Source organism: Lutra lutra, chromosome 7 (genome assembly GCF_902655055.1).
Source record: "Lutra lutra chromosome 7, mLutLut1.2, whole genome shotgun sequence".
Lineage (NCBI taxonomy): Eukaryota > Metazoa > Chordata > Mammalia > Carnivora > Mustelidae > Lutra > Lutra lutra.
Window position 1 is genome coordinate 51,429,821 of NC_062284.1, and position 22,064 is coordinate 51,451,884.

The window sequence follows — 22,064 nt, forward strand, 5'->3', positions numbered from 1 at the left end:
CTAAGTGTAGGAAAGAAACTGAAGCCCTAAGATCCATAGTCACTTACTAATGTCACACAGATAGTGGAATTTGTGCCCTTTAAATTTTGATAGTTTTTGTCAAAATGTCCTCTATAGCTGTTGTAACAATTTATGTTCTACTAGCAAAGGAAGAGCTTGGTGTTTACACCAACATCATGTTTAATCTTTGTCAATTTTTGTATCCTTCTAATTCTGAATAAAATAGAATGTCATTTTAGATATTGAAAACATCTGCCATTTTTTTTCATTCATTTGTCACTTTTTCTTATGTGCTGATGCTATTTTCTTCTTGATCTGTAGATATATATATATATATATACATACATATATATATAGCTTAATATATACATATATTAAGCTATTAATCTTTTGTCTATAATTGATATTCCCAACATTAAATTTCTGGAGGGCAGAAATTTAATCTTGACCAGAAAAATAAGGCCAATTTGTTGTTGTTGAAAGGATAATAGAAAACTGTAGCTTTTGCCATAGAGTTATAACCTTGTGTAATTTGTAAGGTTAACTACAAATGAAAAATTAGAGGCTGAATTATCCCTATTGAAAATAAGGGAAGAGATTTTCTGCCCCCCCCTTTTTTCCTTGAGCATTGACTTTAGAAAACTTATAAATTGTTTTTCTGTCTTTGAAATGTATGTAAAAATTTAAAACATCTAAATGAGCCTCTTTTTTTTTATTACATTCAGTTAGCCAACATATAGTACACCATTTCTTTTTGATGTAGTGTTTAATGACTCATTAGCTGCATATAACACACAGTGCTCATCACAACACATGCCCTCCTTAATACCCATCACCTGGCTACCCCAGCCCACCACCTCCCTCCCTTCTATAACCTTCATTTTGTTTCCTGGAATTCAGAGTTTGTCATGGTATGTCTTCCTCTCTGATTTCTTTCCTTTCAGTTTTCCCTCCCCTTCCCCTATGGTCCTCCATGCTATTCTTTATGTTTCACATATGAGTGAAGCCATATGATAATTGTCTTTCTCTCCTTGATTTATTTCACTTAGCATAATCCCTGCTAGTTCCATCCTTGCCAGTGCAAATGATAGGTATTCATCTTTCCTGATGGCTGAGTAATACTCTGTTGTATATATGAACCACATCTTCTAAATGAGCCTCTTGCCCGATTTTGACTCAGGAATGTCTCTGTCAAGGACCTAGGAAGTCTCACTGAAACGTAATCATCAGAGGGGTAGTGCCTCAATCTCCCAGTTTCTGTGGGGGTATAGGAGCCTAGCTTTGGTGGCCTATCTTCCAATCTACAAAACTATCTCAGGTAGTATAAATAGACTTATTTTTCCTTTGTAGGAAGCCAATTGGCAAACACATAGGGCCATCCCAATTATGAGGTGAATCTAGGATGAACCATGTGTGACAAAGGGTGCTGTCCAGTCTTTCTTGAGGACTAATAGTTATTTATCTTGAGAACATGTATGTAAATGGGTTGTATCTGGTTGGCTACAAAAAGGAAAGATATTTCTTTATGTATTTGCCATCTCTTAGCAGATTGCTATGATACACATATTCCCTTGCTTTAATGCTTATTCAATAATAAAACTGTTTTATACTGTTCTACCACTGTGGAGAGGTTTTCTGACTTGGCAGGAGATGTTTTTAATTCTATTTCTCCAACAAACTCCATTATCACTCTAGTACTTTACCATTTGTAAAATTAGGGAGATGGAGTGCACCTTTGAGATCCCTTATAGCCCCATTAAATCTAGGAAATAAACTGTCTGGTGTATAAAGTTAAAAAACAATACATATAATTTTCTGAGTGATGTGAGTTGTCTTTTTAACTAAGAAATTAAAAACAGGAGCACCTGGGTGGCTCAGTTGGTGAAGCATCTGCTTTTGGCTGGGGCCATGATCGCAGGGTCCTGGGATCGAACACCATATTAAGCTTCTTGATGAGCAGGAAGCTTGCTTCTTCCTCTCCCTCCCCTACTGCTCCCCTGCTTGTACTTGCATGCGCTCTCACTATCAAATAAATATATAAAATCTTAAAAAAGAAAAACAGATTCTATCCCCAAATCTTTGAAACCAAGACTTATTTTTAGGTTCCCAATAATTTCTTCATAGCATGTTTCATATCTTTGTTCCTCAGACTATATATTACAGGGTTGATAAGTGGAGTTACTATGGAATAAAACAAAGTTACCATCTTCTGCATCCCAGCTTCACGCTCAGATGTTGGGCTCACATACATGACCATCACTGAGCCATAGAACAGTGAAACTACAGCCAGGTGGGACCCACAGGTAGAGAAAGCTTTTCTTCGTCCAGCTGCTGAAGGGACCCTCAACACAGCTCTCAGGACCAGAGCATAGGACCCCATGATAAAGAGAAAGGGAATAAATAAGAGCAGAGAACTTAAGGTGGAGCTAGTTAACTCTATTACAGGGGCTCTAGTACAGGTGAGGGCCAGCAAGGGACCTGGATCACACAGGAAGTGATCAATGATCCTGGATCCACAGAACGTCATTTGGGAGATGATGATGATGGGAATCAAGAACCAAAAGAAACCAAGTATCCAGCAGGTGACCACAAGATTGGTACAGAGACGTCCTGTCATAGTGGTTGGATAATGTAGAGGCCGGCAGATGGCAAGGTACCGATCAAATGCCATAATAGCCAAGAAAAAGCATTCTGTAGAGCCCAAGGAGAAGAAAAAGTAGAACTGGAGAAAGCACCCAGAGAAGGAGATGACCTTGGTGTCAGAGAGGAAGTTGGCTAACATGTTGGGGACAGTGGAGGTGACATAGCAGATCTCTAGGAAGGAGAAGTTGGCGAGCAAGATGTACATGGGAGTGTGGAGTTTCTGATCCCAGTACACAGCACAGATGATAGACCCATTGCCCATGAGGGTCAAGAGGTAGACAACAGAGAAGAGCATAAAGAGGAGGATCTGCCCTTGCTTGGGGCAAGGGAAGCCCAGAAGGATGAAGCCAGTGATGGTGCTGGAGGTGTTGGGGGTGTCGGAGATTTTCATGGGTCTGGGAGCTGTGAAAAGACCATCACATTTTTGAATATCTGTGTAGATGGGGACCCAGATATGTATCAAAACCACCTTGTGGAATGTGATAAACACTTATATCTCAGTAATTGCTATTTTTGTCTAATCCTGAAATACTGTTCTAGTTTAGTTGTTGGACTGAAAGCCACAAGAAGTAGGTGAATATCAGTGGATAGATAGAGACGTTTCTTTATTGTAAAATATATGCCAAAACATGCTTAATACATAGATTATAACTTTAATATTATACATAAACCTCTGTAGTAACTACCCCTGAGGTCAAGAAATAGACTATCATTTGCACCCTAGAATCTTCCCTCATATTCCATCCCAATCAGTATCTTCTGCCTCTCTGTTCTTCCAACTGTAACGTTCTCCTTTCCTAATGGTAATGATTCCTTGTTTTTCTTTATTTTAATAACTAAGTATGCTTCCCTATAGTGAAGTATTTGGTTTTGCTTATTTTTGTACTTTACATAAATGGAATTATACTTTTGGCTGGCTTCTTTTGTTTAACAGTAGGTTTGAGAAATTAATGTTATTGCATTCTCTGTAGTTTCCCCATTTTTACATCTCTATATTATTACATTCAATGAATAAGCCACCACTATGAATTATGTCCACTTTGGAGCTATCAGGAATAATTCTACTATTATTACATTCTATGAATAAACCACCAGTATGAATTATGTCCACTTTGGAGCTATCAGGAATAATTTTACTATGAATATATAGTTCATTTTCCTGGCTCACACTTGCACTCATTTCTATAGTCTGGACCATAGACTGTATCTTCAACTTTATTAAACTAAACAGTGTTCCATCATTGTTGTGCCTTTTTTCACTTCCATTGGCTGTATATGAAGGCTCTGATTGTCTACGTTCTTTTCTAATGTTAAGGTCAATGTGTACCAGGGCCTGGGGAATGCTATATAGACTGTGTTTTAACGGCTTCACCCTTTTTTTTTTTTTTTTTTTTCCTGGTGATTAAAAAAAAAAAACCCCTCAGATTGTTTTTCACAGTCCATAGTCTCTCAAGATTTTATTTACTTATTTGACAGAGAGATAGAGAGTACAAGTAGGCAGAGGGTGGGAGAAACAGGCTCTCTGCTGAGCGGGGAGCTGATGGGGGACTCAATCCCAGGACCCTGGGATCATGACCTGAGCCAAAGGCAGCTACTTAACCGACTGAGCCACCCAGGCATGCAATAATGTCCTTTCTAAAGGGCTGTAGTAAAGATTACTGGATGAGATAAATGTCTGTAGCAGTACCTTGACCCGTGACTGACCCATAAAAGCTTAAGAACTAACTGGCTGTGGCTAGAAGCTTGTAGATTATGACTTTGGCTCTTCTAAATACTTCATAACCTCTTTACCTGTGTCAGCAAGGGGAATTCCAAACTGAAGCTTCTGAAAAGCTGCTTTTTTCATTTCCTTAGAGAGATGGCAGTGACCAGAGAGGAGAAAAGAAGTGGAAGTGGTTTGTGGAAGGATGAAGGGGTTATAAACAGAGTCTGTCAGGAAGTAACCCAGTTTTTTTGATCCTTGAAGAACCATTTACTGCTTCTGAAAGGAAAACAGTGTCAAGAGACATCTTTCTGCTCATTATGCCCTTCCCTTGGGGAATTTCTTAATTTCTCTGTGTGTGTGTGTTTGTGTGTATGTGACCTATACAAGTTGAAGTATTGTCTTTGTTTTAAATCTCATGTAGGTAGAATGATATATTAACAAATCAATTAATTGTGTCATTTATTAGCCAACCTACAAATCTATCTCTAACTTCCCTAAGTGTGCCCCTTTGAAATTCCTACCTTCTATCCTTTCCTGACATCACTCCCCAGGTAACCACTGATCTATCTCTTACTGCAGATGTTTGCACTTTTCATATGTATATATGTATATGTATCATACCTTACTTTTTTTTTTTGGTTTAGTTTCTTTCACTCAGCACAAGTATTTTGAGATACATCCATGTTGTCGTATCTGTCGAGGCATTATTCCTTTTTCTTGCTGAGTCATATTCTGTTGTATAGACAGACAGGAATTTGCTCATGTGTTTGGGCTTTTGATGGATGTTGGGGTCACTTCCAATTTTGTGTCATTATAAATAAAACTGCTAGGAACATTTATGTGTAAGAGTTTGTATGTCACATGCTTTTTTCTCCTAGGAAAGTAGCTAGGGGTGTAACAGTTTTATGAAATGGTAGACACATACTTAACATTTTAAGAAACTGGCAAACTGTTTTCCAAAGTGCTTGTACCATTTTACATTCACACTAGCAGTGTATGAAAGCTCTGGTTCCTTTATATCACCACCAACATTGGTATAGTTGTTCTTTTAAATTGTAGTGATTCTGGGATATATATGGTGGTAGCACATCGTGGTTTTAATTTGTAATTCCTTAATGAGAAGTGATGTTGAATAGATTTTCATTTGTTTATTTTCCATTTGTATATGTTCTGTTCTGTGTGTGCTCAAATATTTTTCCATATTTTTATTGAGGTATTTGCTTTATTATTATTGATATTTTTAAAAATTTTATTTATTTATTTATTTTTAAAAAATTTCTTTTCAGCGTAACAGTATTCATTGTTTTTGCACCACACACAGTGCTCCATGCAATACATGCCCTCTCTAATACCCACCACCTGGCTCCCCCAACCTCCCATTCCCCACCCCTTCAAAACCCTCAGGTTGTTTTTCAGAGTCCGCAGTCTCTCATGGTTCACCTCCCCTTCCCATTTCCCTCAACTCCTTTCTCCTCTCCATCTCCCCATGTCCTCCATGTTATTTGTTATGCTCACAAATAAGTGAAACCATATGATAATTGACTCTCTCTGCCTGACTTATTTCACTGAGCATAATCTCTTCCAGTCCCCTCCATGTTGCTACAAAAGTTGGGTATTCATCCTTTCTGATGGAGGCATAATACTCCATAGTGTATATGGACCACATCTTCCTTATCCATTCGTCCATTGAAGAGCATCTTGGTTCTTTCCACAGTTAGGCGACCGTGGCCATTGCTGCTCTAAACATTGGGGTACAGATGGCCCTTCTTTTCACTACATCTGTATCTTTGGGGTAAATACCCAGTAGTGCAATGGCAGGGTCATAGGGAAGCTCTATTTTTAATTTCTTGAGGAATCTCCACACTGTTCTCCAAAGTGGCTGCACCAACTTGCATTCCCACCAACAGTGTAAGAGGGTTCCCCTTTCTCCACATCCTCTCTAACACATGTTGTTTCCTGTCTTGCTAATTTTGGCCATTCTAACTGATGTAAGGTGGTATCTCAATGTGGTTTTATTTTGAATTTTGAGTGTTTTTGTTTTTTAAAAATGTATTCCAGATGCAACTCCTCCAACAGATATAAGCTCTGCCAATATTTCCTCCTAGTCTGTGGCTTGTCTTTTCATTCTCTTGATAATGTCTTTCCAAGAGCAGATATTTTTAAATTTGGTGGAGTCCAGGTTAGGAATTTGTTGTTTTATGCATCATGCTTTTGGTGTTGTATTTGAGAAATCTTTGCCTAAGCCAGAGTCAGAAGGATTTTCCCCTGTGTTGTCTTTTATGTATTCTATAGTTTTAGGTTTTATAATCGATGACCCATTTTGAGTTCATTTTTGTGTATTTTGAGAGGTATTGAGATACTAAATTTATTTTTTTGATATGGGTATTCAGTTATTCCAGCACCATGTATTGAAATTACTATTCTTTCTCCACTCAATTGCTTTTGTTTAAAATCAGAACTATTTCTGGATTCTATTTTCTTCCATTGATCTCTTTGATTAATTTAATGTCAATGGCGCATTGTTTTGATCATTTGTAGTTTTATAATATGTCTTAAACAGCATTACTCCAACTTTATTTTGTCTAGTGTAAATCCTTTGCATTTCCAAATAAATTTGAAAATTTGCTTTCCAATTTCTCCCAAAAAAGTCCCACTGGGATTTTGATTTCGCTTTCATTGAATCCATAGATCATTTTGGGAAGAATTGATATCTTAACACTACTGAATTTTCCAACCCATAGACAAGTTGTATCTTTTTTTTTTTAAAGATTTTATTTATTTGACAGAGATCACAAGTAGGCAGAGAAGCAGGCAGAGAGAGAGGGGGAAGCAGGCTTCCCGCCGAGCAGAGAGCCCGATGCGGGGCTCGATTCCAGGACCCTGGGATCATAAACTGAGCCGAAGGCAGAGGCTTTAACCCAGTGAGCCACTCAGGCATCCCAACAAGTTGTATCTTTATAGTTAAATACCTCTTTAATATCTCTCAAATATATTTTGTCATTTCCATTGTATAAATCTTTTGCATCTTTTATCAATTCTGTCTGTATTCAATATATTTTGATGTCATTGTAACTGGTATTATTTTAAAAAACTCAATTTCTGTATGTTCTAGGACTTGCTTATAGAAATATAATTGGTTTTGATTTCTTTATTTAATTTTTTACGGATTTATTTATTTATTTAACAGAGATTGAGAGAGAGAGAGAGAGAGAGAAAATTCAGAAGCAGGCAGAGCTACAGGCAGAGGGAGAGGGAGAAGCCGGCTCCTTGCTGAATGGAGAGCCAGACTTGGGACTTGGTCCCAGGACCCTGGGATCATGACCTGAACCAAAGGCCGATTCTAAACTGACTGAGCAACCCTCTGCTTAACTGACTGAACCATCCAGGAGCCCCCAAACAATTGATTTTTATATATGGTTCTTGTATCTTGAAATCCTGCAAGACTTGCTTATTAGTTATAGTAGCCTTTTTTGTTGATTCCACTGGATTTTCTACCCAGATGGTCATGTCATGTTTAGTTAAAGACAGTATTCCTTCTTTTTTTTCAATCAGAATGCCTGTTACTTTTTTGCTTTGCTTAATTGCACTAACATTTCCCACATGATGTTGAATAGAAGCGGTAAGAGCAGAATTCTTGTCTTGTTTCTGATTTTAGGGAGAAAGCATTCACTTTCACCATTAAGTATGATGTGAGATGTAGGTATTTGAAAGCATTCTTTACAGATCAAAGATGTTCTGAGCTTTGCGCAGTGGCAGTATTATAACTGGCGAGGTTCATCTGAGGTATGATTATTGTTAATTGAAAGCTCTTCACAGGTTGAAGAGGTTTCTCTCTATCCCCAGGTTGCTAGAACTTTTAACAGGAATGGGTGTTGGCTAGAATGTAGTTCAATATGGGCAGGTGTATTACCTAGACTCTTATGTGCCAGACTTGGGCATTGACATCGCCTAACAGGGTTTAAATGGGAAAAATAATGTCCAATTTCAAACAACCTAGTTCTGAGAAAAGTGTTGCCTGTACATTCTGATTGTTAGTTGAGAGTTTCCTGTATTAATGTTTCATTTTTAAGGGAAGTATCACATAAACATCAGCAGTAACTAAGTCTCAGGAAGGTCCTGATAAAATAAAAAGTCATTCTCTGCATCTGGTGTTTTCTTGGCAGCATACACTACTCATGCCAATGACATATGAATGTTTTCTTAGGAAAAGTCAGAGGGTGCATGTATAAGCTATCAGCAGTGCTGCTGTTAGCAGCCTCTGGCATGTGATCTCAAGTTGGTTCAGTTTGTCAAGGTGATTCTCAATTTCACAGATTACTATTCTGCTCTGGAGGGTGATTTGTTCCCATCAGACTGTGTGAGAAAATCACAAGCAGGAAGTAGTTGGTCTCTGTGGATGCTGAATATCCTTTTACTGTGTTTTAATTTTCCTCTTTTTCTGTTTCCAGCATCCTGAGGGCACTGTTCTCTCACTGCCACTCACCTCAGGATCTGCCCTCTAGTGTCCTACAAATTCCACTCACTATCCATTTAGGGTTAAGTTAGAGTAATGAAATATACTCTCTCATTATTAGCTGAATAAGCATTTTATCTTCTACATTTAAGAGGAAAGTTTCTAAGGAAGTAAAAAGAACAAAACCAATGAAAAAACATTTATTCAGAATACAGGTAATTACATTATTTTCCTGAAAGTTTGAATAATAAGGTTTACTGGATTCATGTACTCCTTCTCACCAGTAACCCCATTCCCTACATCTCAATTATATCAGGAGTAAATTTGCCCTAAACTTTCCACCTATTTTTTTGTTCTCACTCTTTCCTTCAACTTCTCACTTTTCTTTGGTAACAGATGTGACAGCCCTGTATGGGTAAATTAATTCCAGTTCAGAAAGAAACTAATAAACTTCTTTTTTTTATTGTGTTATGTTAGTCACCATACAGTACATCACTAGTTTTTTTTCTTTTTTTACATCACTAGTTTTTGACGTAGTGTTCCAAGATGCATTGTTTACATATCTTAAGACAATTTATTGCGATATCAACAATTCCTTCCATTCTTGTAAATAGTCATTGAAACTCAACTTCTATATCACAGACGAGAACTTTGGTATCCAAATAAGGGGTCATTAATCTTTGATTTGTGTGAACATGCTATTAGCTCTAAATTTTATTCTGAAGGTATTCTGGGTTAACTTTTGGATTAAGGCAGAACTTCAGAAAGCTAATATGTGGATCAAAATGATTAGCTCTGGGAAGAACTGCTACTCATGAATTACACTTCTATATAATGTTTTTGCTTCTTATTGAGAATGTTATAAGAAGCATCTATATTGACCATATTATATCTATGTATCAATCTATGTATGTATGTATCTTTCTGTCATTATCATCATCATCTTTCTGTACCAGATACTTTTGGGGACCAATGATTACTGTATTTCTTAGTTTTCCTAATGCAAATCCCCATGAGAGAAATTATTATAGGATTAAGAGCCAGTAATTTACCTTTCCCTGTGAACCCACTTGTTTTCTTTTTATACTGAATGAAAACCATTTAACAGATAATTTTCCCGATTTCTTACTTTGTTTCCCCATTCCTCATAACACATTTCGAGGCTTGACTTTAATATCAGCATAAGATCTTATCCAAAAAGCATCATTTTATTTTTTCTTTCTAAGTTCATATTTCTCCTATTCTTTCTTTTAGTCCTCCTTTGGTATGTCAGATCCTTAATGAAATAAGTTGGAATATAGTATAATACAGGCACATATAAAGAAAGGTGTAAGTAAATAAGTAGTTCTAAGATAAGAAGAACTTATGAAGTGGTAAAGATTTTTATTAAGATGAGGTTTTTAAGCCTTCCTTTATATTACTAGGCTGGCTTTCCCAGGAGTTCAGATAAAGCACTATGTATTGTGGTCTAGAAGATTCTAGATGATCTGATCTTTCCTACCTCTCCTTTCCTCTCCAGCCTCATACACCATCTAGCTTCTGGATAGCCAAATAAACTCACATTCTTTGAAAATCCCAAACCTTTACCTGTACTTACATGGAACTTGGTTCTCCTAGAACTTTGCATGACATATTTTCTGACTTTGAATGATCACCTCCTAATAATGGCATTCTCTAACCATTTCATGTAAATTACCCCATCTACCCTAACATTTTCTTTATTCATATATTCATGTTTTATTGAGAGATAGTTGACATATGACATTATGTTAGTTTCAGCTATACAATGTGAATATTTGATATATGTATATATTATAAAATCATCACCCCAATAAATCTAGTTAACATCTATCTCTACACATAGTTACAAATTTTCTTTCTCCCTTATTATTTGTTATACTACTATGACTAACTGGAATTATAGACTTAATGTGTTTATTGGATTATTAATTCATCTCCCACACTAGAATGTAAATTTCACAAAGACAGGGACTTTATCTTCTACATTGATGTAATTCAGGGCACATCACAGAGATAATTAAATGTTTATGGAATGATGAAAAGTGTCAATCACAGACATTAGCTGAACAACTTATTTTTGATTATAGTTGAGTCAAAGAACAAGGAGTGGTCATTAAATTTCTCTGCATCTGTCTTTATCTCAGTCTCTTAGAATCACTGGCTTTGGTCTTTGTTTGCCTTTACTTCTTTTGGATTGTGCACTCTATTTAAACTTCCTTCACATAAAACTAATTCAAACTGTAATGCCACTATATGACAGTCTTCTTTTAAAATGTGGGCTCTGAGAAACAAACTGAGGGTTCTGGAGAGGTGGGGGTTGGGGGTTGGGTTAGCCTGGTGGTGGGTATTATGGAGGGCATGTATTGCATGGAGCACTGGTTGTGGTGCATAAACAATGAACCTTGGAACATGGAAAAATAAAGTTAAATTAATAATAAGATTGAAAAAAATAAAAAAATGTAAACCTATTTCCAGGTACCTTAATTATCTTGTAAAAGTAAGAAAAGTTAAGAAGAATATAATCTAGTCCTTATTTTTTAAATGGAGGTTATAAATTGATGTAGGAAAAGAAACTAATGCTACTGTCACGGATGTTTGATTCACCTATAATACTCACTGCAGCTTTTTCACTTTTCCCAGCTAATGTAGGATTTTATTTTTCCACGTCACATTTTTTTTTTTTAAATAGTGGCTCTGTAAGATCAGTTTGTGAATTGGTGTTGGTCTCAGTGCATCAGAACCACCTGATTAACATTAAAATAAGGATTTCCAGGAGTCCACTTCAAAGATTCTGATTTAGATTTGGAGAACGGACTGGGAACCTGTCCCTAAGTAATTATGAAACAGGTTTGGGAAACAGTGCTTCAGATCATTGTCAATCTTTTGGATGTAAATTAAATAAAAATTTTGGCTAAATTGTGGTTGGATTCTCACTAGTTTCTTTTTATTTGAGCTACAAAGATATGAATACTCTTCTATGGAGTAGAGTAGAGTAGAGATGTTTAAGCAAGAAAAACCAAGTGTAAGAATGAATGAACTTAATAGAGGCCAGGAAGACATGAAGCTAGGGACTGTGATAATAATCATAGATAAATGGACAAGCAGTTATAGGAAGTCAGGATAGAAAAAGATTCTGAAGTCCAAATATCCAGGTCATTTATTCAAATTATGATCTATGAAATCCTGATTTGAGGGAAAGGTATGATTTAATTCGACATACTGTTGTCCATTATGTAACCTAGCAGGAATAGATGAATTTGAGTCTGTTTCAAGGGACAAATGAATAAACACCTACTTTTTAGGTAGGAATGGAAATAGGGAAAATAATTAACTGTGATTTTGACCAACTCATGAACTCTCATTTGCTTTGACTAATTCCTGTACACATATAAATTTTTCTCAAGGCAGCTTTCATGTCTTTGTTTCGGAGACTATAGATTAGTGGGTTTATAAGTGGGGTCACTGATGAGTAGAACAAGGTTACAATCTTCTGTATCCCACCTGGATTTCCAGAGGTTGGGCTGATGTACATCACCATGAGGGTTCCATAGAAGAGAGACACCACAGCCAGGTGGGAACCACAGGTGGAGAAGGCTTTACGTTGGCCAGCTGCTGAAGGGACACGCAACACTGCTCTGAGAACCAGAGTATAGGACCCAAGGATGAAGAACAAAGTGATGAAGATAATAAGAGAGCTCAATATCGAACAGGAAAGCTCAATTCCAGGGGCAGGGATGCAGGACAGGGCCAGAAGAGGCCCAGGGTCACATACAAAGTGGTCAATGGTGTTGGGGCCACAAAAAGGGAGTTGTGTGATAAGATAGATAGGGATCGGATAGCAGAGGAAAGCTGTGACCCAGCACAGGGCCACCAGGTTCATGCAGAGAAGGTTGTTCATAATGACAGGATAATGGAGAGGCTGGCAGATGGCCAGGTAACGATCAAAAGCCATAAGGGGCAGTAAGAAGGTCTCAGTGGTGCCCATGGAGAAAAAGAAGTAGAATTGAAAGAAACAAGCCATGAAAGAGATGGTTTTGGTCTCAGATAGAAAGTTCTTCAGCATACTGGGAATAGTTGTATTGACGTAGCAGATCTCCAGGAATGAAAAGTTGGCCAGCAAAACGTACATGGGAGTGTGAAGCCTGCGATCCAGCTTCACTGCACAGACAATGGCCCCATTCCCCATCAGTGTCAGGATGTAGGACACCAAGAACAGCACGAAGAGGATGAGCTGAACCTCCCTGGAGCATGGAAAACTCAGGAGTATGAATTCAGTCACTGTGCTGACTCCTGACCTATTCATGGCTTTCTAAGGGGTGGAGAAGAAAAGTGACAATGACAAAGATGGTCTTATTCTTTCATCTTCAAGATTATTTCCTTGGTGGAGATCCCTAACTCCATTAGATTCTGTTATTCCATTAGATAAATAAGATAACTATACTGCTGCAGTCTGTGAATTTCAGAGAGTGCTTGGTATGATCAGACTTTGAAACTTTGTATTCTCTAATTTCTCCTTCAGAGTTTTCTCAAGGTAAAAGACAGGATGTTCTGTGATAAGCAGCTTGGAGAAGGTTGATGACAGCACTCACAAATGTAAGTAGGTATGAACATCATGTATTTTTATCTATAGATTAAGAGCTATAGACCCTTGTTATTGGACACAGAATTTCAATTACTTAAATCTTTGGACTGTTAGGCATCAGAAGAGGGAGAAACAACACACAAATCTTTATGCATTTCACTGTTATTCTGGATCAGTGTTGGTGTCTTAAGGTCACCTGGTAACTGGACAAAAAACATCACACGTACCATCTATTCTTCAGTGTTTGTTGTGGTTTGTTAACTCAATGAAAATTTGAACTCCCAGATACCTACATAATGGCTTTCATATCAGCTCTGTTTTCTACCTGTTGAATTAAAATACTTCTATAAAACCTTGGTCTAGGCTAAATCTCTATTTATAGGCAGAAAACCTGAGCAATATATCTGGTCTATTATTTAAGGATTTTTGAGGGTTTTGCCTGAAGTGTCACTTAAGTGTCCTAGAAGGCCTCTGTTCTTCTGGTTATGGATAGATGCAGAGGCTCACAAACATCAGATACTCCTAAGCAGAAGTCTCTGGGAACCAAGAACAGTGCTAAGAGCCATAAACTGTCCCTCTGGACAAAGAGTCCCCTTCCACTTCTTCATCCCATTTGTCACTCCCATCCTACTCTAGATGTGGAAGATTAGCATTGTTGTGGGATGCTGAAGGAGAATCTTTGTGAAAACTTGCTTGTCTGAGACTTAGATGTTGTGTGAGTTCCATGGTAAGAAAAGCAAAACAAAGCCTATGAAACTGCTTACAATTCTGTTGTTAGTAGTTTGGTCTTATTAATTTATTTTAGGATCCCTTCCATTAGTGGGGGGCAGTCATCATTTGGGCCTAAATGACCCAAGTGACGTGACTGAGTGATGATATTGGTTCATAAAATATAATGCAGAATAGAGATCCAGATGCCTTTAATAAAAGTATTCTAGCTAGGAATATTTATTTATGTATTAGTTATAAAATGCATTTCTTTCCAGTGTAATGCCCATAGCTGTTATGGGCATGTTATGTTGTATGTGTAATGTGCATAGCTTTGCGAATGATCTTGATGATTGCAATTAGTGACACAAGGCATTGGAGTCATTCAGAATTTTTCACATCACACTTTGCTGTAAGGCTCCTCTTTGTGACAAGATCATGATTGGCAAAACCAAACTGTGAGTTAATTCCTCTGTAGCAGGAATACAGAGAAATGCAGAAGCCAAGGAAACCACCAGGAAAGAGATCTAAAAGCAGGAAGTATTCGTTGGTCATTGTGTATGAGGGTTACAAGGCTTTGTGAGCCATGTGGGAGTGAACTCACCACCCTGGAGTGCTTGGTCATGTTCTCCCTCCTTGAGATACCTGGATCATCTGCTCTGTGGCAGAGCCGAACATGGCTAAAGTCAGGGAGAGCTGAAGTTTTTTCTGCCCTGCTCTGTACAGCCACTTTGTCAGTCTTTCCAGATGTCGCTTCACTCACATGCTATTTTCCCCACAAAACCTGGATCCACCTCCTAAATCCTTACGGACTTTTCATACTTCCTCATCTTCGTCTCTCTCTCTTCCCTGATTGCCAGCCCTCTCAGTTGTAAAGATGAACCTCCTTATATTTTTTACGTAATGGGAGGTGCTACTTTTTCCACAACCACATAAAAGAAGGCAGAGCTAAAAGGCACACCTAAGAACTGTCCTATACTTGTATTTCTTCTGAACCTACCTCCTTACAGATCTGGCAGGTGGGACTTGATCTTCTGTTTTCACTGCAGCAGAAGGCAAGCACAATGGAGGGCATTACATCCTGGGTAGAGAGCACGCCAGAGAAAGTGCTTACATTGCTGTACACACGATACTGCTTTGGAGAGAAATTGGCATATTTGTTGCACAACAGGACAATTATCTGTGTTTCTCTGAAATCTGTGTCTGATTCCCCCTAGGGGACATAGTCTCCTGTGAATTCTAAAAGTGAGAATTTATGAGAGGATTGTCAGTTATTTCCCTAGTGTTCCCTTCCCTCAGGAGCCACTTGATTGGCCTTTGGGGCTCAGTTTGTCTAGTGGTGATCAGATAGATATTCTCATGGTTTTCCTAGAACAGATGTTTATTTTGTTGTTTGGACAGGTTACTCTTTTGATGGTGCAGTCACTATAGTGACACCAGTTGAGCTGGGACATGAGCTTTTTATTTATTTTTTGTTGTTTCACATTCAATTTTATTCATATTTTTGAACCTGCCAAAAGTTTTAGATTCTCGTATATGTCAGTATCAGAGTCATGTCATCAGATTTCTCATTCTCATTCCTATTGATTCACTCCATGGGTAGAAAGGATTCATTCCTTCTTATAATGACAAATTTTCTCCCATGTTCACCCTGTGCTTCTAATATGATGCTGATAAGTAAATTCCATTTCATGGTGAACAAGTCCCAGGAGGAGAGAACATGGAGTATGGGATGGAATACCAAAAATTCTAGAAGACACCTCCCCATGTAGCCCTTTAGGTTATTTCAGACTGTTTTAACAGATGGCCCTAAAGGTTGGCATGATTAAAAAAGAAAAAAAAGGTTGGCATGTTTGTTGAAATTTTCTTTCTTCTTTCAAGTGAGTTATTGCTGAGAGAGATGAAGCAAACTTTCAGACCCTTTCATTTTTATTACTTTTATGTCTATGTGTGCATGTGTACATGGGTATGAGTGCACCTAGATCACATATATCATGATGTTTTCCTTCTGTTATTGGTTTGGAGCCAACTGTAATGAGACTGCTCTCTTTTTAATAATAATTTATTGTTGGCTACACAGCATCAATGAGCAAAAGTTTCATGAATGTTTATGACTTGAGGTTTGCTTATTCTCTCAGCATCATTTCTGTAAGGTGGAAATGTTTTTTTTTCTTTTAAGTGGTTACAACACTTTTTGAGTCATGAGAATTGATATCCTCTTATGAATAAGAGCCAGTTTTTTGAGTGATTTATTCACTGAAAGTCTTTGATGTTTGAATGCACAAAGAATTTTCTTGACACTAAAGTCTGCCTAAGGACACTAAGGTCTGCCAAAATTATGATTTGGAAGCCAGGATTTATCTCCCTTTTGTTGGGTGGATGGTGCCACACCAGATACTTGAAGTGAAGTATTAAACTGTAGAATTTAACTGGAGGGAGTTGAAGGACACTTTTGGTCTTTTAAAAAAAATGTATCTATAATTACACATAGGCACACAAATATGTGCATACTATATGTATTCCCATATATATATATATGTATTTTACATACATGTATTGATTTGTGTATGTTGAACCATCCTAGCATACCAGGGATATAAATCCCTTGATCATGGTGTATGATTCTTTTAATGTGCTTTGAATTACATCTGTTAGTATTTAATGAGAAAATTTACATTTATATTCATCAAAGATATTGGCCTATAGTTTAACAGCACTTTACATATTATACATCTGGGTTTACACATGTGGGTATTTATTATACATTTTATTCTTTGAGATTCTTGGATTTGTAATTTGGTGATTGCTATTGATTTCTGAAAAATTTTGGTCATTGTTTCTTCAAATATTTCTTCTTCCTTGAGCATAGAGAATGAGATGTCATTCTGGTAATGTATTAGTTCATATTTCTTTTCAGCTTTGAATAGTGACTATACCACTTTCCTATCTGGAACAGGAAGAAGAACAAAATAATTTTGAGTCCAAGTCTACTTTCACTATCTTCTGTATCATATTATTCTAAGAAAGAAAATGTTTATCCAGATAGGAACAGGGGAGTGGATATAAGTGCAGCAATATGAAGATGTAGGGTAGCTCACTCTATTATTGCTAGTTGAAAGAGTCGTTACAAGCAGAATGTGAATTCTGTCAATTCTGTTTTTTTTTTTTTCCTTCTTGGGGAGTCATTTTGGAGTTGAGAAGGTGGTAGCTCTAGAGTAGTTGTTTCTTCCATTTGGCACCTGCCCTTGAGGGGACTTTTTCTTAAGAATGACTACTGTGAACTGTCCCCAGGAAGGCTGTAATTTTGAGCAAATTCCCTTTGTTATCAGTGTCTCGGTTTCTTCATCTTTAAAGTGGTGATAATAATATTATTTACTTCATATGGTTGAGATGAAGATTAATTATGTTTATTTGTTAAACAGATATATTTACATATAAGGCCTGACACATTTTTAATGTAAAGTAGGCTTTTCCTATTGTTACTGAGAAAGAGAAAAATACAGCCCAGAGACACAATGCCTGAGTGCTATGCTGTAGTCTTCCTCACCAAACCTAATATCTGCATCATGTACCAGATAAGGTTACTTGATGAGTATGGTGGATGAAGACAAAGCAACATCATTTTGGAATCAGATATGAAGAGAAACAAAGACAAGGACACTCTAACAACCACAAAAATAACTGAGCATCACCTTCTCCCCTCTAGTGTGAGTAACTCCTGCTTCTTTACAGTTGAGAACCCTAGTCTTGCTTAATTCCTCCCACATTCTAGGTAAAAATAACTAAGATGCCAATCACTGAATTGCTCACTTTCTGACAGCAGCTTATCTCAAACAGATTCCCATTTTGGTGAACTTTCCCTCAAATCACATAAAGTTCAAATAATATAATAGAATATATAATAGAATATAATAGAATCTCTCTAAGTTTTTACTGAGATGTCCTGTGGTTCATTTGGCATATTCTCCCTTTCTGCAGCAAACTATAAAAATGATTACTAGTGCTGTTATTATCATTAATAGATTCTTAAGATACACTCATCATCTTTACTGTAGCCTACAAGATCTATGTATTCTAGGCTCTGACTACTTTAATAATCTTATTCTCATTCATTCCAAGCCAGTCACACAGGAAATGTATTGTGAACATGCTCGTTTTGCTCCATCCTGAGGGTCCATATGCTAGATATTTTTTTCTGCCTGGAATATTCTTCTCCCAGGTTTTTACATATTGCTTCCTTTCATCAATTCTAATCTCTTTCTCTTTCAAAAACACTTTCTTGACCACCTTGTTTGAAATACAACCCACCGCTTGCCTTTCCTTATTCTATTTTGTTTGTATCACTTAACGTCAATGGAATTATGTAGCTCTTTATTGTCACTCTCTTGTCCTCTCCAGAGTGTAAGCTCTATGAGAACAAAGTCTTTGTCTTGTGCCTTTATTCACTTTTGTATTTCCAGCATCTAGAATAATTCCTGGCAAAAAAGGAAAAATATATTGGAAAATTGCTGAAATGGTAAAATAATTCATTCTTCATGTCTTATGAGGCAAAAAGAAAAAGAAAGCATGGAATCGATTCTCAACAACATGATATAAACTGTAGGTGAGATGAGTGTAGGATGGGAGCAAATTAAAGGTCACCCAAATTAAGGGGACCAAGAGAATGTGTATCTTCATAATTCTCTGGTTACTGTTCCTTAGTTGACACTCTTTTATATTGTAGAAATCTAAGTGCTTTGAATTTACTTTCTGCCTATATTACTATGGGACTGATTCTATTTTTTTAATGTCTTCTGTTGGATTGTTTTCCCAGAATCTAAGTCCATACATCTACTTATTTTTCAAGATCTAACTCAAATGCCATGACCTTTGTATTATATTTTATGTTCACCCTTACAGGCAGAATTGGCTATGACTTTGCTTCTATGATATTATTAATACAATTCCACTACATAACATTCAAGTCATTATATAACTTTTATTATTGTATTGTAAGAGGTTAGAAATTTAGAAATGGACTTCTAGAATGGAAGAGTAAGCGTCTTAAAAACCCACTCCTTCAAAAAAGCATCAAGCAGGAATTATCACAATAAGTTTTGTCACAACTCTGGAAGTTAATCAAAGGCTTGCAACAATTCAAGAATTTTTTTCCCAGTAAAACAGCTGAATTTTGGTAAGAAGAGTGAAATTTGTGGCATTTTAATTGGCCTTATTCTCACACCCCCCTTCCATTAGCCTTAAAAGCCAGCAGCGTTGAACCATGGTATCTGTGAAAACCAGCAGACTAGCAGCCACTGGAGAGGGAAGACTGTGTTTGTAACTCCTCAAAAAGCCTCATCACCAGAGAACTCTCACTATTCCGCTCATCTTCTAGCTGCCTAGAAAAGCCGCATTTGTAGGACTTGTTATTTGGCTTGAATCAGAGTTTGATCAGTGGGAAAAGCCCTATCCCAGGATATTTTTGAAAATAGTGAAGGCAGTTGTTTAACATTGTAGCTCCTTGGGACAGTGCTATTAGCTGGGACAAACGGGAAGCTGGAAAGAAAAAAAAATAACATAAAAAGTAGGTCTGGGGACTGAGATGTCTATAGTGATCTTTGAAATATCCTAGTGTATTCTTGGAGATCTAGAAGACCACACACATGTGAAGAGCTGTGTGACTTAAGAAGGCCATAATGTTTTACCTGAGGCTGCATCTGAGGCTCTACACAAGTAGGAAATGAGAGTTAATGCAGAGTTATAAACTGCTGGAACCCTGAAGCTTTGTCCTAACACAGAGCCCCTCTGCAAAGGGTGAGTAACTTTTTGGTTAAAGGTGTTTAAAGAAATCTCCGTGTAATTATGATCTGACCACTACATTAACCAGACAGAGACTTCAGGAGCTACATATAACAGGTGATAGAGACTTTATAGAGTTAGCACACACACAAAAAAGTCATTGAAGAAACAAACAGCATCTTCAGCTTCCAGAACAATCACATGAAACAACAAGAGCAATACTTGCAGAAGTTGGGAAAATTTGAATTTTCAGAGTTGCCACATTATATTATTTAAAATATCCAGTTTTAGATGGAAAAAAAAAAAGACATGCAAAGAAACAGAAAAGTATGGCCCATAGATGTGATGAGCACTGGGTGTTATATGCAACTAATGAATCATTGGACATTATACCAAAAACTAATGATGTACTATATGTTTGCTAATTGAATTTAAATTAAAAAAACACACAAAAAAGCAGTCATTAGAAACTATCCTCAGGGGAGTCCAGATGTGGGACTTACTAGGCAAAGAGTTTAATCTTTTATAAACAACTTCAAAGATTTGAAGAAAATTATATCTAAAGAATTAAAGGAAATTATGAGACTGATATCTCACCATGTAGAGAATATTAATAAGGAGATACAAATTATAAAAAAGAACCAGATGGAAACTCTTCATTGAAAATACAGTGACCAATGAAATATTTAATAGAGGGGTTCAATAGAATATGAATAGGCAGAAGAAAGAATCAACAAATTTAAAAATAGATTGAGATTATCCAACATGAGAAATAAAAGCAAAAAAAAAAAAATGAACAGTTTCAGAGAACTGTAAGATACTATTGGGCATATCAACATATAATGAGAGTCCAGGAATGAGAAAAGAGATAAAAAGATAAAAAGGAGGAGGAAAATACTCAAATAATGGCTGAATATACTCCAAATTTGATGAAAAATGTGAATCAACACATCCAAGAAGCTTAATAAATTTCAACTGGATAAATTCAAAGAGATCCAAGTCTAAACACACCAGGATCAAACTCTTGAAAGAAGACTGAAAAAATTGTGAAAATAGCAAGAGAAAAACAACTCATCACATAGTAGTGATCTTATAAGATTAACAGCTGACCTCTTATTCAAAACTATAGAAACCAAAACAGAGTGAATTGGCATTTTCAAATGGACTGAAAGAAAAAGATTGTCAACCAGTAATCTTATATCTAATAAACCTTTCTTTTACAGAAGAAAGAAAAATTAAGACATCCTCAAACAAAAATGGAGAGAATTTGTTGCTAGCAAACTTGCATTACAAGCAGTGTTAAAAGAAGTCCTTCAGGTAGAAAGGTAAGGACTAGACTTGAATCTATGTAAAAAAGTAAAGATAAAGAAGATGTGGTTCATATATACAATGGAATATAACTCAGCCATCAGAAAGGATGAATACCCATCATGGATGGAACTGGAGGGGATTATGCTGAGTGAAATAAATCAAGCAGAGAAAGATAATTATCATATGGTGTCACTCATATGTGGAACATAAGGAATAGGGTGGAGGACCACAGGGGAAGGGAATGAAAGCTGAATGGGAGGAAATCAGAGAGGGAGATGAACCACAAGAAACTATGGACTCTGGGAAACAAACTGAGGGTAACAGAAGGGAGGAGTGGGGGGGTTGGGGTAGCTGGGTGATGGGTATTAAGGAGGACACATGTTGGGATGAGCGCTGGGTGTTATATGCAACTAATGAATTATTGAACAGTACATCGAAAACTTATGATGTACTTAGGTGCCTTGGTGAAGTAGTTGCTTAAACATCTGCCTTGGGCTCAGGTCATGATCCCAGGGTCCTGGGATTGAGCCCCACATCAGGCTCCCTGCTCTGTGGGGAGCCTGCTTCCCCTTCTTCCCAACTTGTGCTCTATAATTTTCTCTCTGTATCTCTCCAATAAATAAATAAAATCTTAAAAAAGAAAAACTTACAATGTAATATATGCTGGCTAACTGTACATAATAATAAAAAACCCCTAAAGAACACCAATAAAGATAACAATGAAGGTAATATAAATGTACATTTACTTGTAACTCTTTTCCTCTCCTGATTCAAAAGACAACTGCATAAAACAATAATTTTAAAACTGTGTCAATGAGTTTAAAATGTACAGAGATGTCATTTGTAGGACAATAAAAACATAA

General features: G+C 36.9%; 2 protein-coding genes across 2 annotated transcripts; both read right to left on the reverse strand.

Annotated features, from left to right (window-relative positions):
- Nucleotides 1-2,098: 2,098 nt before the first annotated feature.
- LOC125104922 (olfactory receptor 11G2-like) lies at nt 2,099-3,077 on the reverse strand. Its single transcript, XM_047737858.1, is given in 2 exon segments — nt 2,099-3,061; nt 3,063-3,077. Coding segments are annotated over 2 exon segments (966 nt in total). The 5' UTR covers nt 3,066-3,077.
- A 9,103-nt stretch (nt 3,078-12,180) lies between these two features.
- Nucleotides 12,181-13,125, reverse strand: LOC125104920 (olfactory receptor 11H6-like). Its single transcript, XM_047737856.1, has one exon. It carries the CDS (start codon nt 13,123-13,125, stop codon nt 12,181-12,183), a length of 945 nt encoding a protein of 314 aa, XP_047593812.1.
- Nucleotides 13,126-22,064: the final 8,939 nt, after the last annotated feature.

Excerpts from the sequence above, each read along its gene's own strand:
- LOC125104920 (XM_047737856.1), bottom strand. The coding sequence starts at position 13,125 with ATGAATAGGTCAGGAGTCAGCACAGTGACTGAATTCATACTCCTGAGT.